Source organism: Oncorhynchus mykiss, chromosome 11 (genome assembly GCF_013265735.2).
Source record: "Oncorhynchus mykiss isolate Arlee chromosome 11, USDA_OmykA_1.1, whole genome shotgun sequence".
Lineage (NCBI taxonomy): Eukaryota > Metazoa > Chordata > Actinopteri > Salmoniformes > Salmonidae > Oncorhynchus > Oncorhynchus mykiss.
Window position 1 is genome coordinate 59287224 of NC_048575.1, and position 20355 is coordinate 59307578.

Here is a 20355-nt window from a genome sequence, read left to right on the forward strand (position 1 = left end):
GCTTCACCGTAGGGATGGTGCCAGGTTTCCTCCAGACGTTTAGCATTCAGTCCAAAGTGTTGGTTTCATCAGACCAGAGAATCTTGTTACTCATGGTCTGAGAGTCTTTAGATGCCTTTAGACAAACTACAAGCTGGCTGTCATGTGCCTTTTACTGAGGAATGGCTTCCGTCTGGCCACAACCATAAAGGCCTGAATGGTGGCGCGCTACAGAGATGGTTGTCCTTCTGGAAGGTTCTCCCATCTCCACAGAGGAACTCTGGAGCTCTGTCGGAGTGACCATCAGGTTCTTGGTCACCTCCCTGACCAAGGCCCTTCTCCTTGGTTGCTCAGTTTGGCTGGGCGGCCAGCTCTAGGAAGAGTCTTGGTGGTTCCAAACTTCTTCCATCTAAGAATGATGGAGGCCATTGTGTTCTTGGGGACCTTCAATGCTGCAGACATTTTTCGGTACCCTTCCCCAGATCTGTGCCTCGACACAATCCTGTCTCAGAGCTCTACGGTCAATTCTTTTGACCTCATTGCTTGGTTTTTGCTCTGAATTGCACTGTCAACTGTGGGACCTTATATAGACAGGTGTGTCTCTTTCCAAATCATGTCCAATCAATTGAATTTACCACAGGTGGACAACAATGAAGTTGTAGATACATCAAGGATTATCAATGGAAACAGGATGCACCGGAGTTCAATTTCGAGTCTCATAGCAGAGGTTCAAAAATGTGCAAAAAAAAACAACAAAAAGTTTTGCTATGATATTATGGGCAGATTTCAGATTGATGAGGGGGAATTTAAAAATATATATTTTAGAATAAGGTTGTAACGTAACAAAATGTGGAAAATGTCAAGAGGTCTGAGTACTTTCCGAATGCATTGTATGATGTGGCTGTCCAGGGATGTGGTTTATGTGTGTGCGCATGCGTTCGTATCTTGGTCTGAAGTTGCTGCCATTGCTCTGAAATGATATGGTCACAGTGTTACATGGAGGAAACACCGTTCCCTAACCCGGACAACGCTTGGTCAATTGTGCGCCGCCCCAGTCACGGCCGGTTATGACACAGCCTGGGATGTGGCGTCTGTAGAGACGCCACAAGCACTGCGATGCAATGACTTAGACCGCTGTTCCACTCGGAAGGCCAGTTTTTTAAATACTTTTGTCAAGGAGGCCAGACCCTTGCTGGCTTCCCTTGTCTTTAATGTAACGGGCGGCAACAATGTCATACTCGTTTGGACTTGACAGCATCAGATAGATAGCCTACATGTAGAGACAACATGTAGAGAGACAGAGGGGCGCTGTTTCACTCACTCGGATGCTTTCTCCTGTGAGATACATTCAGCCTCTTGTGAAATGTAGGAAAATTAAATTGATGTTTTTTTCTTGGCATGCATGAATACACACCACTGGAAATAGTGTGCATTGTGTCAGCCGTCATCTGAGCATTGTAGAGGCATCGGTTCGGCTCCACCCTCTTGGGCAAGTAGCAGTCACGGAAGTAAGCTCTGAGCTCTCCTTTTGAGCAGTGCAGTGGCTCGTTAGAGTGAATCAATACAGGTGTGCCAGTCCAGGGCAACGCCCATCTCCAAGGAGACCAGCCAAGGGGGTGGGACTAAATTAATCAATTAGGGGAAACACACAGAGGAGAGAGAGGCACAGCAAACCAACGAAAACATGCACAGCCAAGAATAAAGCACACAGTTACAAAACAAATGTCCCCTGCAACTCAAATAAACACCATATTCACAAATGAAGAGATGGTTCTCTAAAAAGTGAATAATAGCTGACTGGGACCTGCGACTTGTGTGCGTGCGTGCGTGTGTGCATGCGTGCGTGCGCGTGTGTGTGTCAACGAAAGTGTGTGACAGAATGACAGGTTAAAAGAGGGGGACTGACGGAGTGTCCATGTTGATGTTGATTCCTCCCCCACATTTTGAAGTCTCCTCAGTGTTTCAGCAAGCATCAGGAAATAGGCAATAAAACCCCACAAAGCGCCCGCCACATGCTGATGGCAGTGGCCCTAAAGAGCAGGGAGAGAGAGTAATTGTCCTGCTCATGAGGGGGGGCAAGATGTGAAATCTAGAGGGCACGTCTGTCCCCAACCTAAATCAGCCACACCACAAAACAGGAGAGCACAGTATATCTCAATATATAACCCTGGGCCATACACATTCTGAGTAGTGGGTCGTACCTCTCTCTGTCCCTCTATGTACCCGTCTAGGCCTAGTCTTGAGCTCATGTGTGGGCCAGAAAGAATGTTTGGTAAAAGTATGACTATGGCAGACCAGACAGATTGTTTGGTAAAGTATGACTATGGCAGACCAGACAGACTGTTTGGTAAAGTATGACTATGGCAGACCAGACAGAATGTTTGGTAAAGTATGACTATAGGAGGCCAGACAGACTGTTTGGTAAAGTATGACTACAGGAGGCCAGACAGACTGTTTGGTAAAGTATGACTATAGGAGGCCAGACAGACTGTTTGGTAAAGTATGACTATAGGAGGCCAGACAGACTGTTTGGTAAAGTATGACTATAGGAGGCCAGACAGACTGCTTGGTAAAAGTATGAGAATCAGTATCAGAATGTTGCTGTTTTAGAAGTCTCTGTAACAGGAAACATCATTGGCTCTTGAAAGATACCAGACTGGTTCCATCATTATGTACGTCTGGAATCTGAAGGGCTCTTATCAGTCTGTTATTCCTGCTATGTTATCATTCAACTTTAGCTTCCTCAGTGGACTCAGAGCCATGGGATATGACAGAGCAGAGTTTTGTTCGATAATACTAGGATTATGAAAGGAGCTTGTTTTTCCTCTATAGCTGAGGACCACGGGCTAATTTGTCATCTCTTCATGTACATTATTGTCTCCAGTCCCCTGCTCTGCAGTGGTTGGCACTGGTAACTCTCCCCCACAAACACACCCGAACACAGGGCTGAGCCAGTCACGAGATATGTTTACCGAGGTCACAGTCCAGTGCTACTGAGTGGTGTATAACCCCCTCTCGGGAGGGGCTTTGGTTCCCCTCTCCTCACATCCCCCTCTCCTCACATCCCCCTCTCCCCACATCCCCCTCTCCCCACATCCCCCTCTCCCCACATCCCCCTCTCCTCATATCCCCCTCTCTCCACATCCCCATCTCCTCACATCCCCCTCTCCTCACATCCCCCTCTCCCCACATCCCCCTCTCCTCACATCCCCCTCTCCCCACATCCCCCTCTCCTCACATCCCCCTCTCCCCACATCCCCCTCTCCTCACATCCCCCTCTCCCCACATCCCCCTCTCCCCACATCCCCCTCTCCTCATATCCCCCTCTCTCCACATCCCCATCTCCTCACATCCCCCTCTCCTCACATCCCCCTCTCCCCACATCCCCCTCTCCTCAGATCCCCCTCTCCCCACATCCCCCTCTCCTCACATCCTCCTCTCCTACAAGCATTTATCTCTCTGCGTGGTTTTGGCAGCAATGTGCTTTTCCCAGCGTTTAGCCAGGAGAGACAGAGAGGAGGAAGAGGGGGAGAAAAGGAGGCCTTTTCAGGCAGGGAATGACGGACGCTTTATTAAAAAAGGCAGGGCCCTTTGAGAGGCTGGCCTCCCCCCGCCCCGTGCGTCTGGTCCATTGTCATGGGGTAGTGGCAACGTAAATGGCCCCCCCACTGGGCGCTTTGTCACTGTAAGTCATTCCACAGACTGGAACAGACCCGCTCACAGAGCACAGGAATTCTCCACCCAAAACACAACGCCTGTCTGTAAATGGCAGGCTGAGAAAAAAAAAGACTGTCTGGCTGTTACAAAAAAAAGGCAGGAGGGACAGAGAGATGTGGGAAGACATGTAGCTAAGGAGGGATAGCAGAAAAGAAGGGATCAACACACACTCTACACTCTCTCTTTCACCCCGAGGGATCAATCTCGAGGTGAAAGAGAGAGAGCTGGGGGACATCAAAACAAGTGAAAAGTAAAGAGAGAGAACGAGGGGGGAGCTGGTGGAGAGAGAGGAAGACAGTAAATGGAAAGTGTCATGGAGGAGAGAAGATGAAGAAAGAGAGAAAAGGAAATAGACAAATGAGTGAAAGAGAGACAGGGAGAGGTAGTGGGCGAGGCGACACAGCGTGAGATTGAGGGGAGTGTGTGTTCAATGTGTGTCTTTAGATACAGGCAGCATTCCTCTAGAGATAAACACCCCCTCCCCTCCCACACTGGACGGGCCCTGTGCACTCAAGTGTGTGTGTCTGCGTGTGTGTGTTTAGGTAGGACATGGTCTCAGTGCCCAGTCCCAGCAAACACTCTCGGGGGGCAAGGAAACAACAGTAGAGTGTGTGTGTAAGAGAGTAAGAGAGAGAGAGAGAGAGAGAGAGAGAGAGAGAGAGAGAGAGAGAAAAGCAGAGAGAGGGAGTGGAGGGTCAGCAAGCATGCCGGCCAAGCTCATCACCTGTGGAGTGAGTAGAAACTGGATTGTGTTCCATAACTGTCTCCTTATTATTCCTTTATCACTGTAATCTCTTCACTCTCTCCTTCACTCTATTCCTCATGCTACTGTCTCTCTGACAGTGTGTATTCCTCATGCTACTGTCTCTCTGACAGTGTGTATTCCTCATGCTACTGTCTCTCTGACAGTCTGTATTCATCATGCTACTGTCTCTCTGACAGTCTGTATTCATCATGCTACTGTCTCTCTGACAGTCTGTATTCATCATGCTACTGTCTCTCTGACAGTCTGTATTCCTCATGCTACTGTCTCTCTGACAGTCTGTATTCATCATGCTACTGTCTCTCTGACAGTGTGTATTCCTCATGCTACTGTCTCTCTGACAGTCTGTATTCATCATGCTACTGTCTCTCTGACAGTCTGTATTCATCATGCTACTGTCTCTCTGACAGTCTGTATTCATCATGCTACTGTCTCTCTGACAGTCTGTATTCATCATGCTACTGTCTCTCTGACAGTCTGTATTCATCATGCTACTGTCTCTCTGACAGTCTGTATTCATCATGCTACTGTCTCTCTGACAGTCTGTATTCATCATGATACTGTCTCTCTGACAGTCTGTATTCATCATGCTACTGTCTCTCTGACAGTCTGTATTCATCATGCTACTGTCTCTCTGACAGTCTGTATTCATCATGCTACTGTCTCTCTGACAGTCTGTATTCGTCATGCTACTGTCTCTCTGACAGTCTGTTTGTGGGTTTATCTGTTTGCTCTGTTTAGCAGTCTTGTTTCTGTATACTAAAGTTTAACCATGTTGTGGTCTTAGATCACTTTCTTAGAACTTCCACTACCTTTCCCGGTGATTTCTAACTAACCCAACTGTCAATTTCCCCTGTCTGTCCACCTAAATCATTTTACTGCACAGTTATTAAACTATCCTTTTATTTTGATCATCTCTCTATTTTGAATCAATGAACGGATGCAACTCCAACCCTTCTAATATATTAATCTTCAGTTACAGTATAATTCACTTAGATCAGCTCATCTTTACTTTCCTACATCTTCATGCAGCTAAGATTCTCTCTTCATTAACTATTTGGAGACCTCTTCCTCGCTTCCCTCTCTCTATGTGGTCTTCCCTTCATTAATGAATCTGTCCTTGTCTCTGTCTGTCACAGAGAGAAAGCGAGTGAAGGATAGAGGACAAGGAGTTGATGAGTAGAGGGCTATTTGAGACAGTGTAAACACAGTTGTCTATTCCATATTGATGCTTCCTGATGACATTTGTCTCATATTAAACAGATTCATCTTTTAGTTAATTTGTTTTTAGTTGCCTTCAATAGAATAGAACAATAGTGACAGAATGTTGACTGAATCTTTTTTTTACTTTAACTCTCTCAAAACAGAACTTCTGGCTGTTCATGTTTTGTCCATTACATTCATTTGACTTGGTGTCCCATAGCAACTACAGATCTCCGTAGGGGAGAGAGTCTAGCTAGTCGTTTGGGATACATTTTAGGGAGTAATGGTGCATGTGTGTCTGTGAGATTGTGTGTGAGACGTGCGTGTGTGTGATGGCTGTGTGTCCTGTTCTGTAGTCTTCTTTGAATCTTGTTATGACTTAGTTTAGTGCTCTGTTCTGTTCTGTTGTGGAATGTCTGTTCTGTTGTGGAATGTCTGTTGTGGGTGGGTGGTAAGTAAGCTGATGATCAGTACACTTATCTCTCATTAGCTACATCATTTTATCTCGACTTCACTGAAGCTCCTGCTAATTTAGGTAGTATGAAGATTAAAAGACACACAGCAGACATCTACGATATTTTGTCTGTATACTGTATAGCCAGAGGACTGCTGATTCAGCACTTAGGTTTGGAGGGGGATTGTGGCTACAGCAAAGACGCTCAGCAGCAGCAGACATCATCTGGTTAAGCATGCCGTGAAAGGCCAGATGATGCAACCTTAAAGATATGTAACATTCAAAATACAGAAATCATCCCCTTATGATGCATTTTGCATCATATAATTTAACTCTTTTTTTTAAAATTACACCTTTATTTAACCAGGTAGGCTAGTTGAGAACAAGTTCTCATTTACAACTGCGACCTGGCCAAGATAAAGCATAGCAGTGTGAACAGACAACAACACAGAGTTACACATGGAGTAAACAATAAACAAGTCAATAACACAGTAGAAAAAAAGAGTCTATATACATTGTGTGCAAAAGGCATGAGGAGGTAGGCGAATAATTACAATTTAGCAGATTAACACTGGAGTGATAAATGATCAGATGGTCATGTGCAGGTAGAGATACTGGTGTGCAAAAGAGCAGAAAAGTAAATAAATAAAAACAGTATGGGGATGAGATAGGTAAATTGGGTGGGCTATTTACCGATGGACTATGTACAGCTGCAGCGATCGGTTAGCTGCTCAGATAGCAGATGTTTAAAGTTGGTGAGGGAGATAAAAGTCTCCAACTTCAGCGATTTTTGCAATTTGTTCCAGTCACAGGCAGCAGAGAACTGGAAGGAAAAGGCGGCCAAATGAGGTGTTGGCTTTAGGGATGATCAGTGAGATACACCTGTTGAGTGGGTCTTGCCATCGTGACCAGTGAACTGAGATAAGGCGGAGCTTTACCTAGCATGGACTTGTAGATGACCTGGAGCCAGTGGGTCTGGCGACGAATATGTAGCGAGGACCAGTCGTCTAGAGCATACAGGTCGCAGTGGTGGGTGGTATAAGGTGCTTTAGTAACAAAACGGATGGCACTGTGATAAACTGCATTGCTGAGTAGAGTATTAGAAGCTATTTTGTAGATGACATCGCCGAAGTCGAGGATCGGTAGGATAGTCAGTTTTACTAGGGTAAGTTTGGCGGCGTGAGTGACACCTAGGTACTTATAGATGTCCACATATTCTAGGTCGGAACCATCCAGGGTGGTGATGCTAGTCGGGCGTGCGGGTGCAGGCAGCGAACGGTTGAAAAGCATGCATTTGGTTTTACTAGCGTTTAAGAGCAGTTGGAGGCCACGGAAGGAGTGTTGTATGGCATTGAAGCTCGTTTGGAGGTTAGATAGCACAGTGTCCAAGGAAGGGCCAGAAGTATACAGAATGGTGTCGTCTGCGTAGAGGTGGATCGGGGTAAAGAGTCGGCCCGAGAATTGAACCCTGTGGCACCCCCATAGAGAATGCCAGAGGACCGGACAACATGTCCTCCGATTTGACACACTGAACTCTGTCTGCAAAGTAGTTAGTGAACCAGGCAAGGCAGTCATTAGAAAAACCGAGGCTACTGAGTCTGCCGATAAGAATATGGTTATCGACAGAGTCGAAAGCCTTGGCCAGGTCGATGAAGACGGCTGCACAGTACTGTCTTTTATCGATGGTGGTTATGATATCGTTTAGTACCTTGAGCGTGGCTGAGGTGCACCCGTGACCGGCTCGGAAACCAGATTGCACAGTGGAGAAGATACGGTGGGATTCGAGATGGTCAGTGATCTGTTTGTTGACTAGGCTTTCGAAGGCCTTAGATAGGCAGGGCAGGATGGATATAGGTTTGTAACAGTTTGGGTCCAGGGTGTCTCCCCCTTTGAAGAGGGGGATGACTGCGGCAGCTTTCCAGTCCTTGGGGATCTCAGACGATATGAAAGAGAGGTTGAACAGGCTGGTAATAGGGGTTGCGACAATGGCGGCGGATAGTTTCAGAAATAGAGGGTCCAGATTGTCAAGACCAGCTGATTTGTACGGGTCCAGGTTACTGCGTTTTGCATTACCGGATGCAAAATGCATCATACGGGATGATTTCTGTATTTTGAATGTTACATATCTTGAAAACTTGATTGCTGACAAGCAAAACATTTTGGGACTATGTCAACAATGGACCACTGAAACAAATACCAAAATATCGTTTAGTAGTGGAATGTTCCATTAAGAAATTTTAAATTCACCTATGTGTGTGCATTATTGATAGTTGTGAGGATGGGCTAAACATTTTGTACTGTTACAATTACTGTATCTGATAAGGTTGCAATTCTCACTCCCCCCTTGCTCTCTGTCTTGTCCTCTGTCTCTTTTTATCACACGCACACGCACACGCACACGCCCACCCACGCACACACACACACACACACACACACACACACACACACACACACACACACACACACACACAGAGCTTAATGCTGCAGCCGTATTTAATTGTCAGTATAGAGTCACACTCAGTGATGGTCGGATCAAAGCTGTAGATCCGCTGACTGTGCTTCTGTTTGATATTTCATAGATGACAGCTCAGACTCCCTCTGAGTTCTCTACACAGCTCACTCAATCACCCACTCTCTTCTGCTCAGACTCTAAAGTGTAACCCCGCAGTGACTACTTAGCTATTTAGTTGTTAACCTAATTACAAAGTCTATTATAAACATGGGACTTATTAGCAGTCTCTAGTTAATTCTCTCTACTTGCATCCTTGTTACCAAAAGTAATGATAGCGTAACTACGCAGTAGTACACAGGCTACATGATTATCGTCACTTTCTACCATTCTTTCTCACGCTCTGTAAACAGTCCCCTCGCTACTTCTATGGTTCCCCCTCCCTCCATCTTTCCACAGAAGATCTCAAAAACCATGACAATCTCATCCACTGCTGAGGGGTCCAGATAGAGGGGTGAGTCAAAGAGAAAGACAGACACACAAGAACACGGAAATAGAAAGAGAGATAGAAAGTGTGAGAAAGTAAACAGTCAAAAGGAGAGGGAAATTTAGGCTTGTGATCAGTGTGTATGGCTGAAGCAGACAGACAGACAGACAGACAGACAGACATACAGACAGACAGACAGACAGACAGACAGACAGACAGACAGACAGACAGACAGAGAGACAGACAGACAGACAGACAGACAGACAGACAGACAGACAGACAGACAGAGACACAGAAACAGACACAGACACAGACACAGACACAGACACAGACACAGACACAGACCCAGACAGACAGACAGACAGACAGACAGACAGACAGACAGACAGACAGACAGACAGACAGACAGACAGACAGACAGACAGACAGACAGAGACACAGAAACAGACACAGACACAGACACAGACACAGACACAGACACAGACACAGACCCAGACAGACAGACAGACAGACAGACAGACAGACAGACAGACAGACACAGACACAAACACAGACCCAGACCCAGACAGACAGACTGTGTTGAGTGAGTGGTTGTAATTGCTTGACCAGGCTGATTCCTGTAAGTGTGTCCAGAGTAGAGTCCCTGGGGGTCTCTGTCTGACTGGCTCCTCCTCACCACAACACCACCACCCTGACCGGAAACAACGCGTTCACTCCGCAGCTAGCTTGCTAAAACACTGAGAGATGGAGGGATGGAGAAAGGTGAAAGATGCAAAGAAAATCAATTTCCTGAACAAATGCAAGTCAGCAGAAAAGGGAAACGGAATAGCTGCTTAAGACGTCTCCGCAGGAATTTACTCACCCATTTAGTTGTGTTGTGGCCCTAGATAGCATGCTGTAGCCATACTATATGGGCAGGATACTATCTCGTCATAAACTGCACGTAACACCCCTTATTGGCACCTTTCTGCTGGGTCCACAAATAGCTGAGGTGTCATCTAAAATATTTATGATTTGCACCTGGTGCACCTTTGCAAAGTCTTAGTGTGCCATTTGCTTATGGAGAGGGGATTGTGTGTGTTATAAACATAAAATCAAATCAAAGTTGATTTGTCACGTACGCCGGATATACAACAGGTGTAGTAGACCTTACAGTGAAATGCTTACTTACAGGCTCTAACCAATAGTGCAAAAAATAGGTAAGTAAAGAAATAAAACAACAGAAAAAAGACAGGCTATATACGTACAGTAGCGAGGCTATAAAAGTAGCGAGGCTACATACAGACCTTCATGCATTCATTCTCAAGAATGCATCTATCACAGTGTTGACAGCGATCTGTGTACTTCAGGCTATGCATAGTGCAGACTCAGCACTGGTTTCTGCATCCGTTTCATTGCAGGTTAATGGTTAGCTGCCTGGGTCAGCCTCACACACAGGTTCATAGGGACCAGAGGAGAGGGTTACCTTAAGATCAATGGCCCAGCCCTGTGATACTCCCTGGGAGAGCAAGAGCCTGAAACCAGGCAGCTCCATGCCTCCATGCACTGTTCCTTCTTTCCTATCCCAGCCACAACCTCACATGGTCCTGTCATCCAGGGCTTAAAGTAGAACCGTCACTGTTTAAAGCATGTCATCAAACACACACAGAGGCATTTGTGCCTTGGTTATCCCCTGGTCTCTGTCAGGTTTCACACCTACTTAGACACTGAGAGACAGTTATCCCTTACTGTTGACACTACTGAATGGGACTCATGAGACATACATGCACGCACACACACACACACACACACCCACACACACACACGTGTGCGCACACACACACTGAATCTCTTACAGACAAACACACACTCACACACCGACTGTGTCACACTGCTGCAGTACACCAGCTAGAAGGTGATGTCATCATGTCTGCCGCAGCACCAGCATGAGAGAGGGGGGGAAAGAGAGGGAGAGAGAGAGAGAGAGAGAGAGAGAGAGAGAGAGAGAGAGAGAGAGCACGCATTGAGAGGAGAGGGAAAATGGAGGAGGGAAAAGAGGAGAGGGATTGAACAAGGATTATATGAGACAGGGATGAACAAAGGAAAAGGAAGTAAAGCAGGGTAGAATTAGTCAAATGTGATAAGGGAAGAATGTGAGGATTGAAGAGAAAGAGACAGAGGTACAGTGGACAGACCCTGAGGACAATGGGATACCCCATAGCGCTACAGTGTGATGTGATGCTAATGATGACACACTGCAGCTTATTGTCTCTCCTTCCATACAGTGCAGTAACAGTAGAGGGTGATTTATGATGTGGTTCCAGCCCCACCACACAGCACTGTCCTCTCTCTGGGGCTTCTAGGATCTAGACCCACATCCATCTCCATCACACTGGGTTAGTTAAGATTAGCATGAGGATTTACAAGGCATGAGAGGATTTCAGGCTTCTGCGTATGCGTGTTTGTATTATGGTTTGTGTGTAAGAGAGAGGGGATAGGGATAGACAGGCTAGTGAGCCAGTGAAAGTGTGCATGTTTACACTGAGAGTGGGGTGACTCTGCGTCAGCCTGGCATGCAGAGTTCGGGTGTGGCCTACAAAGTGCCCCTTCTACCCTTATCTGACTGCACCACACACTTACCTCGCACAGTAGTATAGACTGAACTCACACCAACATGAACACACTGTACTGAACATTATAAATGTGCATAACTTCTTGTAAATTTTATCCAAAGATCTTCATTGACATTGCATGTTCTCCAAGTTATTGAACTGAAAAAGTAAGGCTACTGTTCATGTCAGACTTCTGCACTCTCCCTGTGCTAAAATGACCCTCTGAGATCTGAACTTTGGCTGACCTAGGGGAAGGTGGACGATGTGCCTAGTGGGTGTGTGTGTGTGTGTGTGTGTGTGTGTGTGTGTGTGTGTGTGCGTGCGTGCGTGCGTGTGTGTGTGTGTGAGTGCGTGCGTGCGTGGACACTAAGCATCTTTTAACACATCACCTACTCTAGCCCTTAACAGGTACATAATTTCCCCACTACTTCTCTTCTCTGTAATGCAGTGCTGGTCAGGTCTTGATCTCCCTCTAGCTCCAGGACAGGTGGAACTGCAGGCCCAGGGTTGGGGTGGGCTAGGAGCTAGTGGGGGTTGGCTAAGGGGTGCAGTAGGGGTGGTTAGAGATTGGGTGGTGGTAAGCCAACTACGGAGGCCTCAGTGGGGGTCACCATGGTGTTACCATGCCACCTCATACTGGTTATCCACATATACTCTCCTGCTTGGCCTGTGTGTGTGTGTGTGTGTGTGTGTGTGTGTGTGTGTGTGTGTGTGTGTGTGTGTGTGTGTGTGTGTGTGTGTGTGTGTGTGTGTGTGTGTGTGTGTGTGTGTGTGTGTGTGTGTGTGTGTGTCATCAGCTGTCTTTGCTTGAACTGTGGAGAAAATATTTTCTCTGAGTCACCATGGCAGTGACTGCACACACAATCAACTAGAAAAGACAACCTAATTACACTCTGACCAGCTGTGCACAGTCTTTGGTGGAATGTGAAGCACCCTATGCATCATGTGTGGGCAGTATCTATTTGAGGCTAAGTAGGTTTCTAGACATCTGTGTGCGCACACACACACACACACACACACACACACACACACACACACACACACACACACACACACACACACACACACACACACACTGTATGAGTTTCTATTTCTGTCAGGAGGGTACCCCACCACGGTAAGTTTAACTGTTGTAACAGGTGGGTGTGTGTATCTGTGTTTGTGGGTACAACAGGAAGAGTAATTGAGGAGTACTAACGGGGTCAGTTTGTTGTCGTGAAGCAAGTTGGAGGGAGGGGATTTGGGTGCTATCGCCTTTCTCACAGTGGACGGGTTGGAGAGGCAAAGTATGAGAGGAAAGGAGAGAGAGGAGAGAGGCCATGGCTGACCAGGACAACTCTATCACTGTGAGTAACTGATGAAGGTCTGCTTGCGCAATCCTAGTGTTGTTGTTCACCTTCTATATCTTAGATAACTAGCTGCTAAGTGCTTGCAAAAAGCTAAGTGCAGTTTGGTGTTCACTCCAAGAAGACAGTGTCTCAGCCTTGACTTTCCACATGGGACAGACGTTGATCAAAACAACTTTAAACACTAACACTCTTTAGTGTGTATGCAAGAACAGTGTGTGAGTAAGTCTTTATACGTTTTTAACATGTGTATGTGCATGTCTGTGTGACTATGTGTTCAAGGTCTTGTACATGTATAGCGTTTCCAGAGTGACAGTGTGAAGAAAGGCGTTGACAGACGGAGAGAAAGAGTTAAGTAGTGTTAATGAGGTAGTTAAGGAGGTAGTTAAGGAGGTAGTTCAGGAGAGAGTTAAGAAGGTAATTAATTAAGGAGAGAGTTAAGAAGAGAGTTAAGGAGATAGTTAAGGAGAGAAAGGAGAAAGTTAGGAAGGTAGTTAGGGGAGAGTTAAGGAGAGAGTTAACCTCACTAGGGTACGTGGGACACTAGCATCCCACCTGGCCAACATCCAGTGAAATTGCAGAGCGCCATATTCAAAAACAGAAAAATTATAAAAATTAATAAAACATACAAGTGTTATACATCGGTTTAAAGATTAACTTTTTGTTAATCCAACCATGGTGTGAGATTTCAAAAAGGCTTTACGGCGAAAGCATACCATGTGATTATCTGAGAACAGCGCCCAGCAGACAAATCATTACAAACAGTTACCAGCCAAGTAGAGTTGTTACACAAGTCAGAAATAGCAATACAATTAATCACCTACCTTTGATGATCTTCATATGGTTGCACTCACAAGACTCCCATTTACTCAATAAATGTTTGTTTTGTTCAATAAAGTCCCTGTTTATATCCAAAAAACTCAGTTTTGTTCGCGCGTTTTGTTCAGTAATCCACAGGCTCAAACGCAGTCACAACAGGCAGATGAAAAATCCAAATAGTACCCGTAAAGTTCGTAGAAACATGTCAAACGTTGTTTATAATCAATCCTAAGGTGGTTTTTAGCCACCCCATTTTTAGCCACCCCATTCACAAAAATGGATTGCTCCTACAGACAGAGTCACATGGCCGTGGCATGCTACATAAAGCAAGCAGACAGGCATTGAGGCATTTAGTCACGGTTCAATTGAATGTTAGAATAGGCAAAACGAGTGACTTTGTCAGCAGGCAGTCCTGTTGGCGAAAAAAGCTCGTTGATGAGAGAGGTAATAATAAGCAATAATCATGCAAGCTAACAGGCGGGCCACAAACAGACAAATAGAGGTGCAGTACGACAGTGGTGTGCAGAACGTTATCTCGGAACGCAAAACTCTGTGATCCTTGTCACGGATCGGCTATACCAGCAGACGACCACACCGGGTTCCACTCCTATCAGCTAAAAAAAAGTATTGGCTCCAGTGGGCACACAATCACCAACACTGGACAATTGAGTAGTAGAAAACATTGCCTGGAACATGACAGTGAGTTCAGTTTACTTGAGCGGCCTGAGCAGTCCCCAGACCTCAATCCAATGTACTGCCGTCCAATCTGCTGCAACTGCGTGATGTCATCACGTCGACATGGACCAACATCCCTGTGGAAGGTTTCCGGTACCTTGTAGAATGCCCTGAATAATTCAGGCTGTTTTGGAGGCATAGGAGGGTCCAATCCGGTACTAGATGGGTGTACCTGATAAACTGTCAAAGTGTATATATGCAAAAAAAAATGTAAAGTGAGAGCCATGAAGTTACCTAAGACTAACTAGCGTACACTTCCCAGAAAGAACTGTAGCTTTTCCTTTAACTAGGGAGCGATGTTAAACAAGATTACATTAACCTTTAGGTGGAAAGTTGGAAACATTGTGACTTTTTCTTGATGAATCTCTCATGGCTGAGAGATACATGGTGAGTTTTGGGTGTGCTCAGGCTGTGTGGAGTTAGCGTGCTGCTAGCTAGCGTCCCAGCTATCAAGGCCTACCAGTTTGTTACAGGGAAATGCTCTGAAAGATTTTCTGCTGCAGGCAGCTGGAAATAGCTTTCCCTTTCATTCTTTTTCCTCTTCTCTTTATCAATCATGCCATCTCTTTCCCTCCCTCTCACTTTTTTTTAAGTAGTCCTTTTCTTTGCGCAGTGCTGCACCACTTGCACTAGTGCTCTGTTGATGGGTGATGGTTTGTATCATAAGTTGCCATGCCCACAGCTTGGGCTTGTGGGTCTTCATTCTCTCTGTTACCACTGTCTGAAAAGAGGGCCAGTGTTTCACACATAGCTGAATGGGGGCCAACATCAATGTCACTGTGACTGTGTGTGTTGAGTAACTTGTGTTGAACACATTTTTGAGTCACTGTGTGTGTGGTTGCACTTGCTTGGGTGGGTGTGTGTGTGTGTGTCTGTTTTTGTTTCTGAGCATGGCCTATGTGTAAATGTGTGTGTGTTTGTAATTCTGTAGGATTTTGGGACTTGGGATTTCACAACAAGTGTATTGACGGTTGCTCAGGATCTTATTGACATGGAGAAATCCCTGTCCATACTTTAGTCAGACACCAGAGAGAAAAAGAGGGAGGAAATAAGGAGAATGAGGGATGGACAGAGAGACTGGCGGCGTGATACCACGTGTTACCATGTGAAAATGAGTCATGAGTGCTCCTGAGGAGTGTGGGAATAATTGATAGAGCTAGATACTGTAGATAGAATGAGAGAGACTAATGGTGGGGGAAGGATGGTTTGCCGCAGTAGACTCTCTCTCTCCCTTTCCCCCCTCTCTCTCCATCTCCCTCCTTCTCTCTCTCTCTCTCTGTCCCTCTCTCTTTTCCCCTCTCCCCATGTCCCTCTCCCTCGTGCCGCATGAGTGATCCTGTTTCAGCACCCCTGCCTGAGAGGCATGAAGCCCCCAGACACAAACAAAACAGAGACAAAAACACAGCCAGACCATGTGTTAGACCATTAGGCAGAGCGTTCACTAAACACACACACACACCACCCCAGAGCACCAGCCAGACCGCCAGCCACACCACTGGGCAGCATAGCAGAGCAGACACACACCCCACCATAACGCTAAGGTTTGCATCCCAATTGGCACCCTATTCTCTACTTTTGACCAGAGCCCTATGTTGGGAATAGGGTGCCATTTGGGACACAGATGGTTCAGGGAGTCAGAGGCGACGGGGATGGAGCCTGGGACAGAGGCTGTCTGTCTTTATGGACGCCAATCCCCTGCACCCCCTCCTCTAGGGTCCCCACCCTGCCAGGCCTGGCTCTGATTGGCCAATGGGAGGGGGCTGGGTCGACTGTCCTGTCCTGTTCAATAACAGTGAGGAGGGAGATGAGGAAAACACCAATGGAAAGCGTCTATAGTCTCGTCCTGTCCGTGTGTCTTTGACATTGTGTGGTTTTGATTTGAATGATGACAATAATAGAAATCTCTCTCCATCCCCCTCTCTGTCTTCCCTTTTTACATATATCTGTCCCTCTCCCACTCTATGTGCCTCTGTTCATCCCCCACCCCCTTTATCCCTGCCTTTCTTTCTCTCAGGCTGATGCTGTCAGTAGTTTTCTGCGGGCGGCTCGTTCTGGTAACATGGACAAGGCCATTGACCACATAAAGAATGGCATAGACATCAACACAGCCAATCAGGTGAGAGAGCTACAAAGCCTGGTTACCAATCAAAATGCTCCTAGAGAGTGCATCAGGGCACGTCCCCAAACTCTAAGATGTATTTTGGATTTACCAGGAGGACCAATTAAATCTTTCCTGTTTGTCAAAGTTTCATTATCTGTTAATGAACCTGATTTATGACGGTCTTTCTTTTAATTTGTCCATTTACATTGGCTGTGATAATATTGTTGCATATATGATGTTGCATCATCATACTTGTTTTCTTACGTGTATTCATGCATTGTTCTAGCGCTGCAATGCATGAATACACGTAAGAAAACAAGTTAACTACTGTAAAGGTACAGCAGATCAAAAAGACAAGTCATCTTTCATTCCGCGCACGTGCAAAACAACAGCACACACACACACACACACAGGAAGAGTCTTATCAGCAAGGTTCAGAACAAGATGGATAGAGCGGGAAATGGCAAGAGAGAGAGGTTAACCCTAGCCTAGTCAGTGTAGGGCACTGGTTAACCCTAGTCTAGTCAGTGTAGGGCACTGGTTAACCTAGTCTAGTCAGTGTAGGGCACTGGTTAACCCTAGTCTAGTCAGTGTAGGGCACTGGTTAACCCTAGCCTAGTCAGTGTAGGGCACTGGTTAACCCTAGTCTAGTCAGTGTAGGGCACTGGTTAACCCTAGCCTAGTCAGTGTAGGGCACTGGTTAACCCTAGTCTAGTCAGTGTAGGGCACTGGTTAACCCTAGTCTAGTCAGTGTAGGGCACTGGTTAACCCTAGTCTAGTCAGTGTAGGGCACTAGTTAACCCTAGTCTAGTCAGTGTAGGGCACTGGTTAACCCTAGCCTAGTCAGTGTAGGGCACTGGTTAACCCTAGTCTAGTCAGTGTAGGGCACTGGTTAACCCTAGCCTAGTCAGTGTAGGGCACTGGTTAACCCTAGTCTAGTCAGTGTAGGGCACTGGTTAACACTAGTCTAGACAGTGCACTGGTTAACACTAGTCTAGTAAGTGTAGGGCACTGGTTAACACTAGTCTAGTAAGTGTTGGGCACTGGTTAACACTAGTGTAGTCACTGGTTTTACACTAGTCTAGTCAGTGCAGGGCACTGGTTAACACTAGTATAGTCACTGGTTAACACTAGTCTAGTCACTGGTTAACACTAGTCTAGTCACTGGTTAACACTAGTCTAGTCAGTGTAGGGCATCTCACAAACACATGTTTCAGAAGCAATCTAAGAAACCCTTATGTAGATAACATGCTGACTGTTACTGTGAGATGGCTGTAATGATCCCCTCTCTATTGGAATGAGGTGATTGAGTGAATCCCAAATGGCACAATATTCCCTAAATAATGCACTACTTTTGACCAGGGCCCATAGCACTACATAGGGAACAGGGTGCCATTTGAGACACATCCATCGTCTCTCTCTCTCTCTCTCTCTGTCTCTCAGTGAGAGCTTTGGCTTGGAATGTGTTTGATGTGATATCAGCAAGCAGAATGTCTGTCTTGGCTCTGGGTCTAACTCAGTGTACAGTGTGTTCTGTTCTGCTCCAGTACCTACTTTTGTGGATTGTCTCTGACTGCATGTACGTTATATCATTGTTTGTGTTGAATGGAAATTACTGTATGTGTTTATTTTTGTGTGTTAGATTTCAGTGTTTGAAATATGTGTGTGTGTGTGTGAGAGAGAGAGAGAGAGAGAGAGAGAGAGAGAGAGAGAGAGAGAGAGAGAGAGAGTTTGGAGACCCAGGTAGCCAGTCTCCTAGCAGCAGTTGACAGGAAGGACTGAGTGGGACTGATGGGGAGGTGTTAAATAGGGCAGGAGTTACTCCTCTAGCCACTCTCCTCCATCCTGCCTGCTTTACCCTGACGGCTTCTCCCATGGTGGCCAGAAATGGCCACATCGTGAGGGGAATGGGGCTGCCCACAGGCCACACAAACAAAGCAGAGTTGTGTGTGTGTGTGTGCTACAATCAAGATTAGCATCAAGCACATTCACAGCTGTAAATCTCATTACTAACATAGGATTCAATGCATAGAGCGAATGTAGTCAATACAGTGAATGTATTTATGTGTACTATATTATCTTTACATAATTATATGCAATTGTATGATTAAGTAACTGTAGAAAGACCTCAGGCTGCTAAAGAGAGTCACCCTGTGGACAAACAGGAACACTACAGACATAACCTGAACAGTTTATCTGCAGTCTCAGGATACCATTGACAGCCAGGCTCATGCCATTCTTCTTCAAGTCATGTATGAATTAATGCAATGTGTGTCATTTCAAACCAAGTCCGTATTAGTGTTTTGGAATTGTGTTGTTTTTTTTTGGAATTGTGTGTTTTGGGGGGAATTGTGTGTTTTGAAAAGTGTGTTGAATGTGGTTGTGGAAGTGATATTAGTTCTGTGTTGTGTGTGAGTAGTGAGCGTCACCATGTATTGTTGTTGTATTTATTCGTGCGGTGTCGGTCTGATGGAGGTTAGGTAGAGGCTTTGCTGTGGCAGTCGTGTCTCTCGTACCCAGTCTGAGTAGAAGCCTCTGCCATGGGCTAGCTCACCAGCCACCCAGCCGCATTGCCTCTCTGCCTCCCCTCCCTCCCTTCCTTCCCCTCAACCCTCCTCACATCCTCTTAACCCCTTAAGTTATTTCTCTCTTACTCGCTCTTCTTCTTTTGCATCATCCCTTCTTCCTTTCACCTGTTTTTCTTTCTCATCTATGCTCCCCCCTCCTCCCTTCCCCCCTCTCCCCTCCCCCCGTCTGCAGTAGAGTGATGGTGTGCTGTGGTCTCTCCACTCAGAGGAATAATATCAGTGGTGTGGGAAAGGTCCAACCTCACATGTCCTGTGTGGCTGAAGGAAGGCTGTGTGAGGTCAGACCTATCCCACACGACTCGTATTCTTCCCAGCCCCGAGACCACCGGCCTGCCATCCCCCTCCCATCCTCTTCCTCCTCCTCACCATCATCTTCATCACCTTTCCGGTCACCATTATTGCTAAATAAGCACAGTTAATATCTGGTAGATGCTGTATGTGTTGAAGCTGTTTGTCCTGACCATAAGGTACAGTTTGGCTCAGTAACATGCTTTTGCATTTTATACATCTAGCAGGTGCTGTATAATAAGAAGATCAGTGCTAGTCTGAGGATCTGATCCTTTGGTGTGTGTCAGTATGCAGTGTGTTCAGTGTGATCAGTGTGTTAGGGACCCTACAGTGTGAGGTCTCCTCTTCTCTCTCTCCTCCCTCAGAACGGGCTGAACGGGTTGCATTTGGCCTCTAAAGAAGGCCACGTTAAAATGGTGCTGGAGTTACTACATGGAGGCATCGATGTGGAAACCCAGACTAAGGTACTCAGTCAACCTCATACACTATGCCACATTACCACACCCATGAACTCCTTAAGCCTATGTCACCACCAAAGTACAATATACTGAATGATTCAATTATTGTACTTATTAAAACGTATTCCTCATGTCTTCTCTTGTCCTGTGCCTCCACAGAAAGGCAACACAGCTCTGCACATTGCTGCCCTGGCTGGGCAGGAGCAAGTGGTGGCAGAGCTGGTAAATTACGGGGCCAACATCAATGCCCAGTCCCAGGTGAGACCCCAGCCAGTGTCGGATGAGACCCCGACCCCCCTGGCAGAGCCCCCCGCAGAGGAGCCACCAGCCACAACGGATAACCATACAGTTAGAAACAGTTATAATACAGTTATGCT

The 20355-nt window shown here is 46.2% G+C and overlaps 1 protein-coding gene across 15 annotated transcripts in view; it reads left to right on the plus strand.

The window, feature by feature from the left end:
• LOC110536085 (ankyrin-1) overlaps positions 1-20355 on the plus strand; it is a 190857-nt gene that overhangs the window by 114665 nt on the left and 55837 nt on the right. For 8 of the 15 annotated variants that reach the window (XM_036935945.1, XM_036935949.1, XM_036935944.1 and 5 more), the window contains 3 exons: positions 16558-16659; positions 19886-19984; positions 20138-20326. In XM_036935945.1, coding sequence (XP_036791840.1) covers positions 16558-16659; positions 19886-19984; positions 20138-20326 — 390 coding nt within the window. Of the gene's footprint in view, positions 1-4021; positions 4428-9024; positions 9080-12697; positions 12990-16557; positions 16660-19885; positions 19985-20137; positions 20327-20355 lie in introns of those variants that run through there. The other 7 variants (XM_036935939.1, XM_036935953.1, XM_036935943.1 and 4 more) reach the window with 4 other exon arrangements.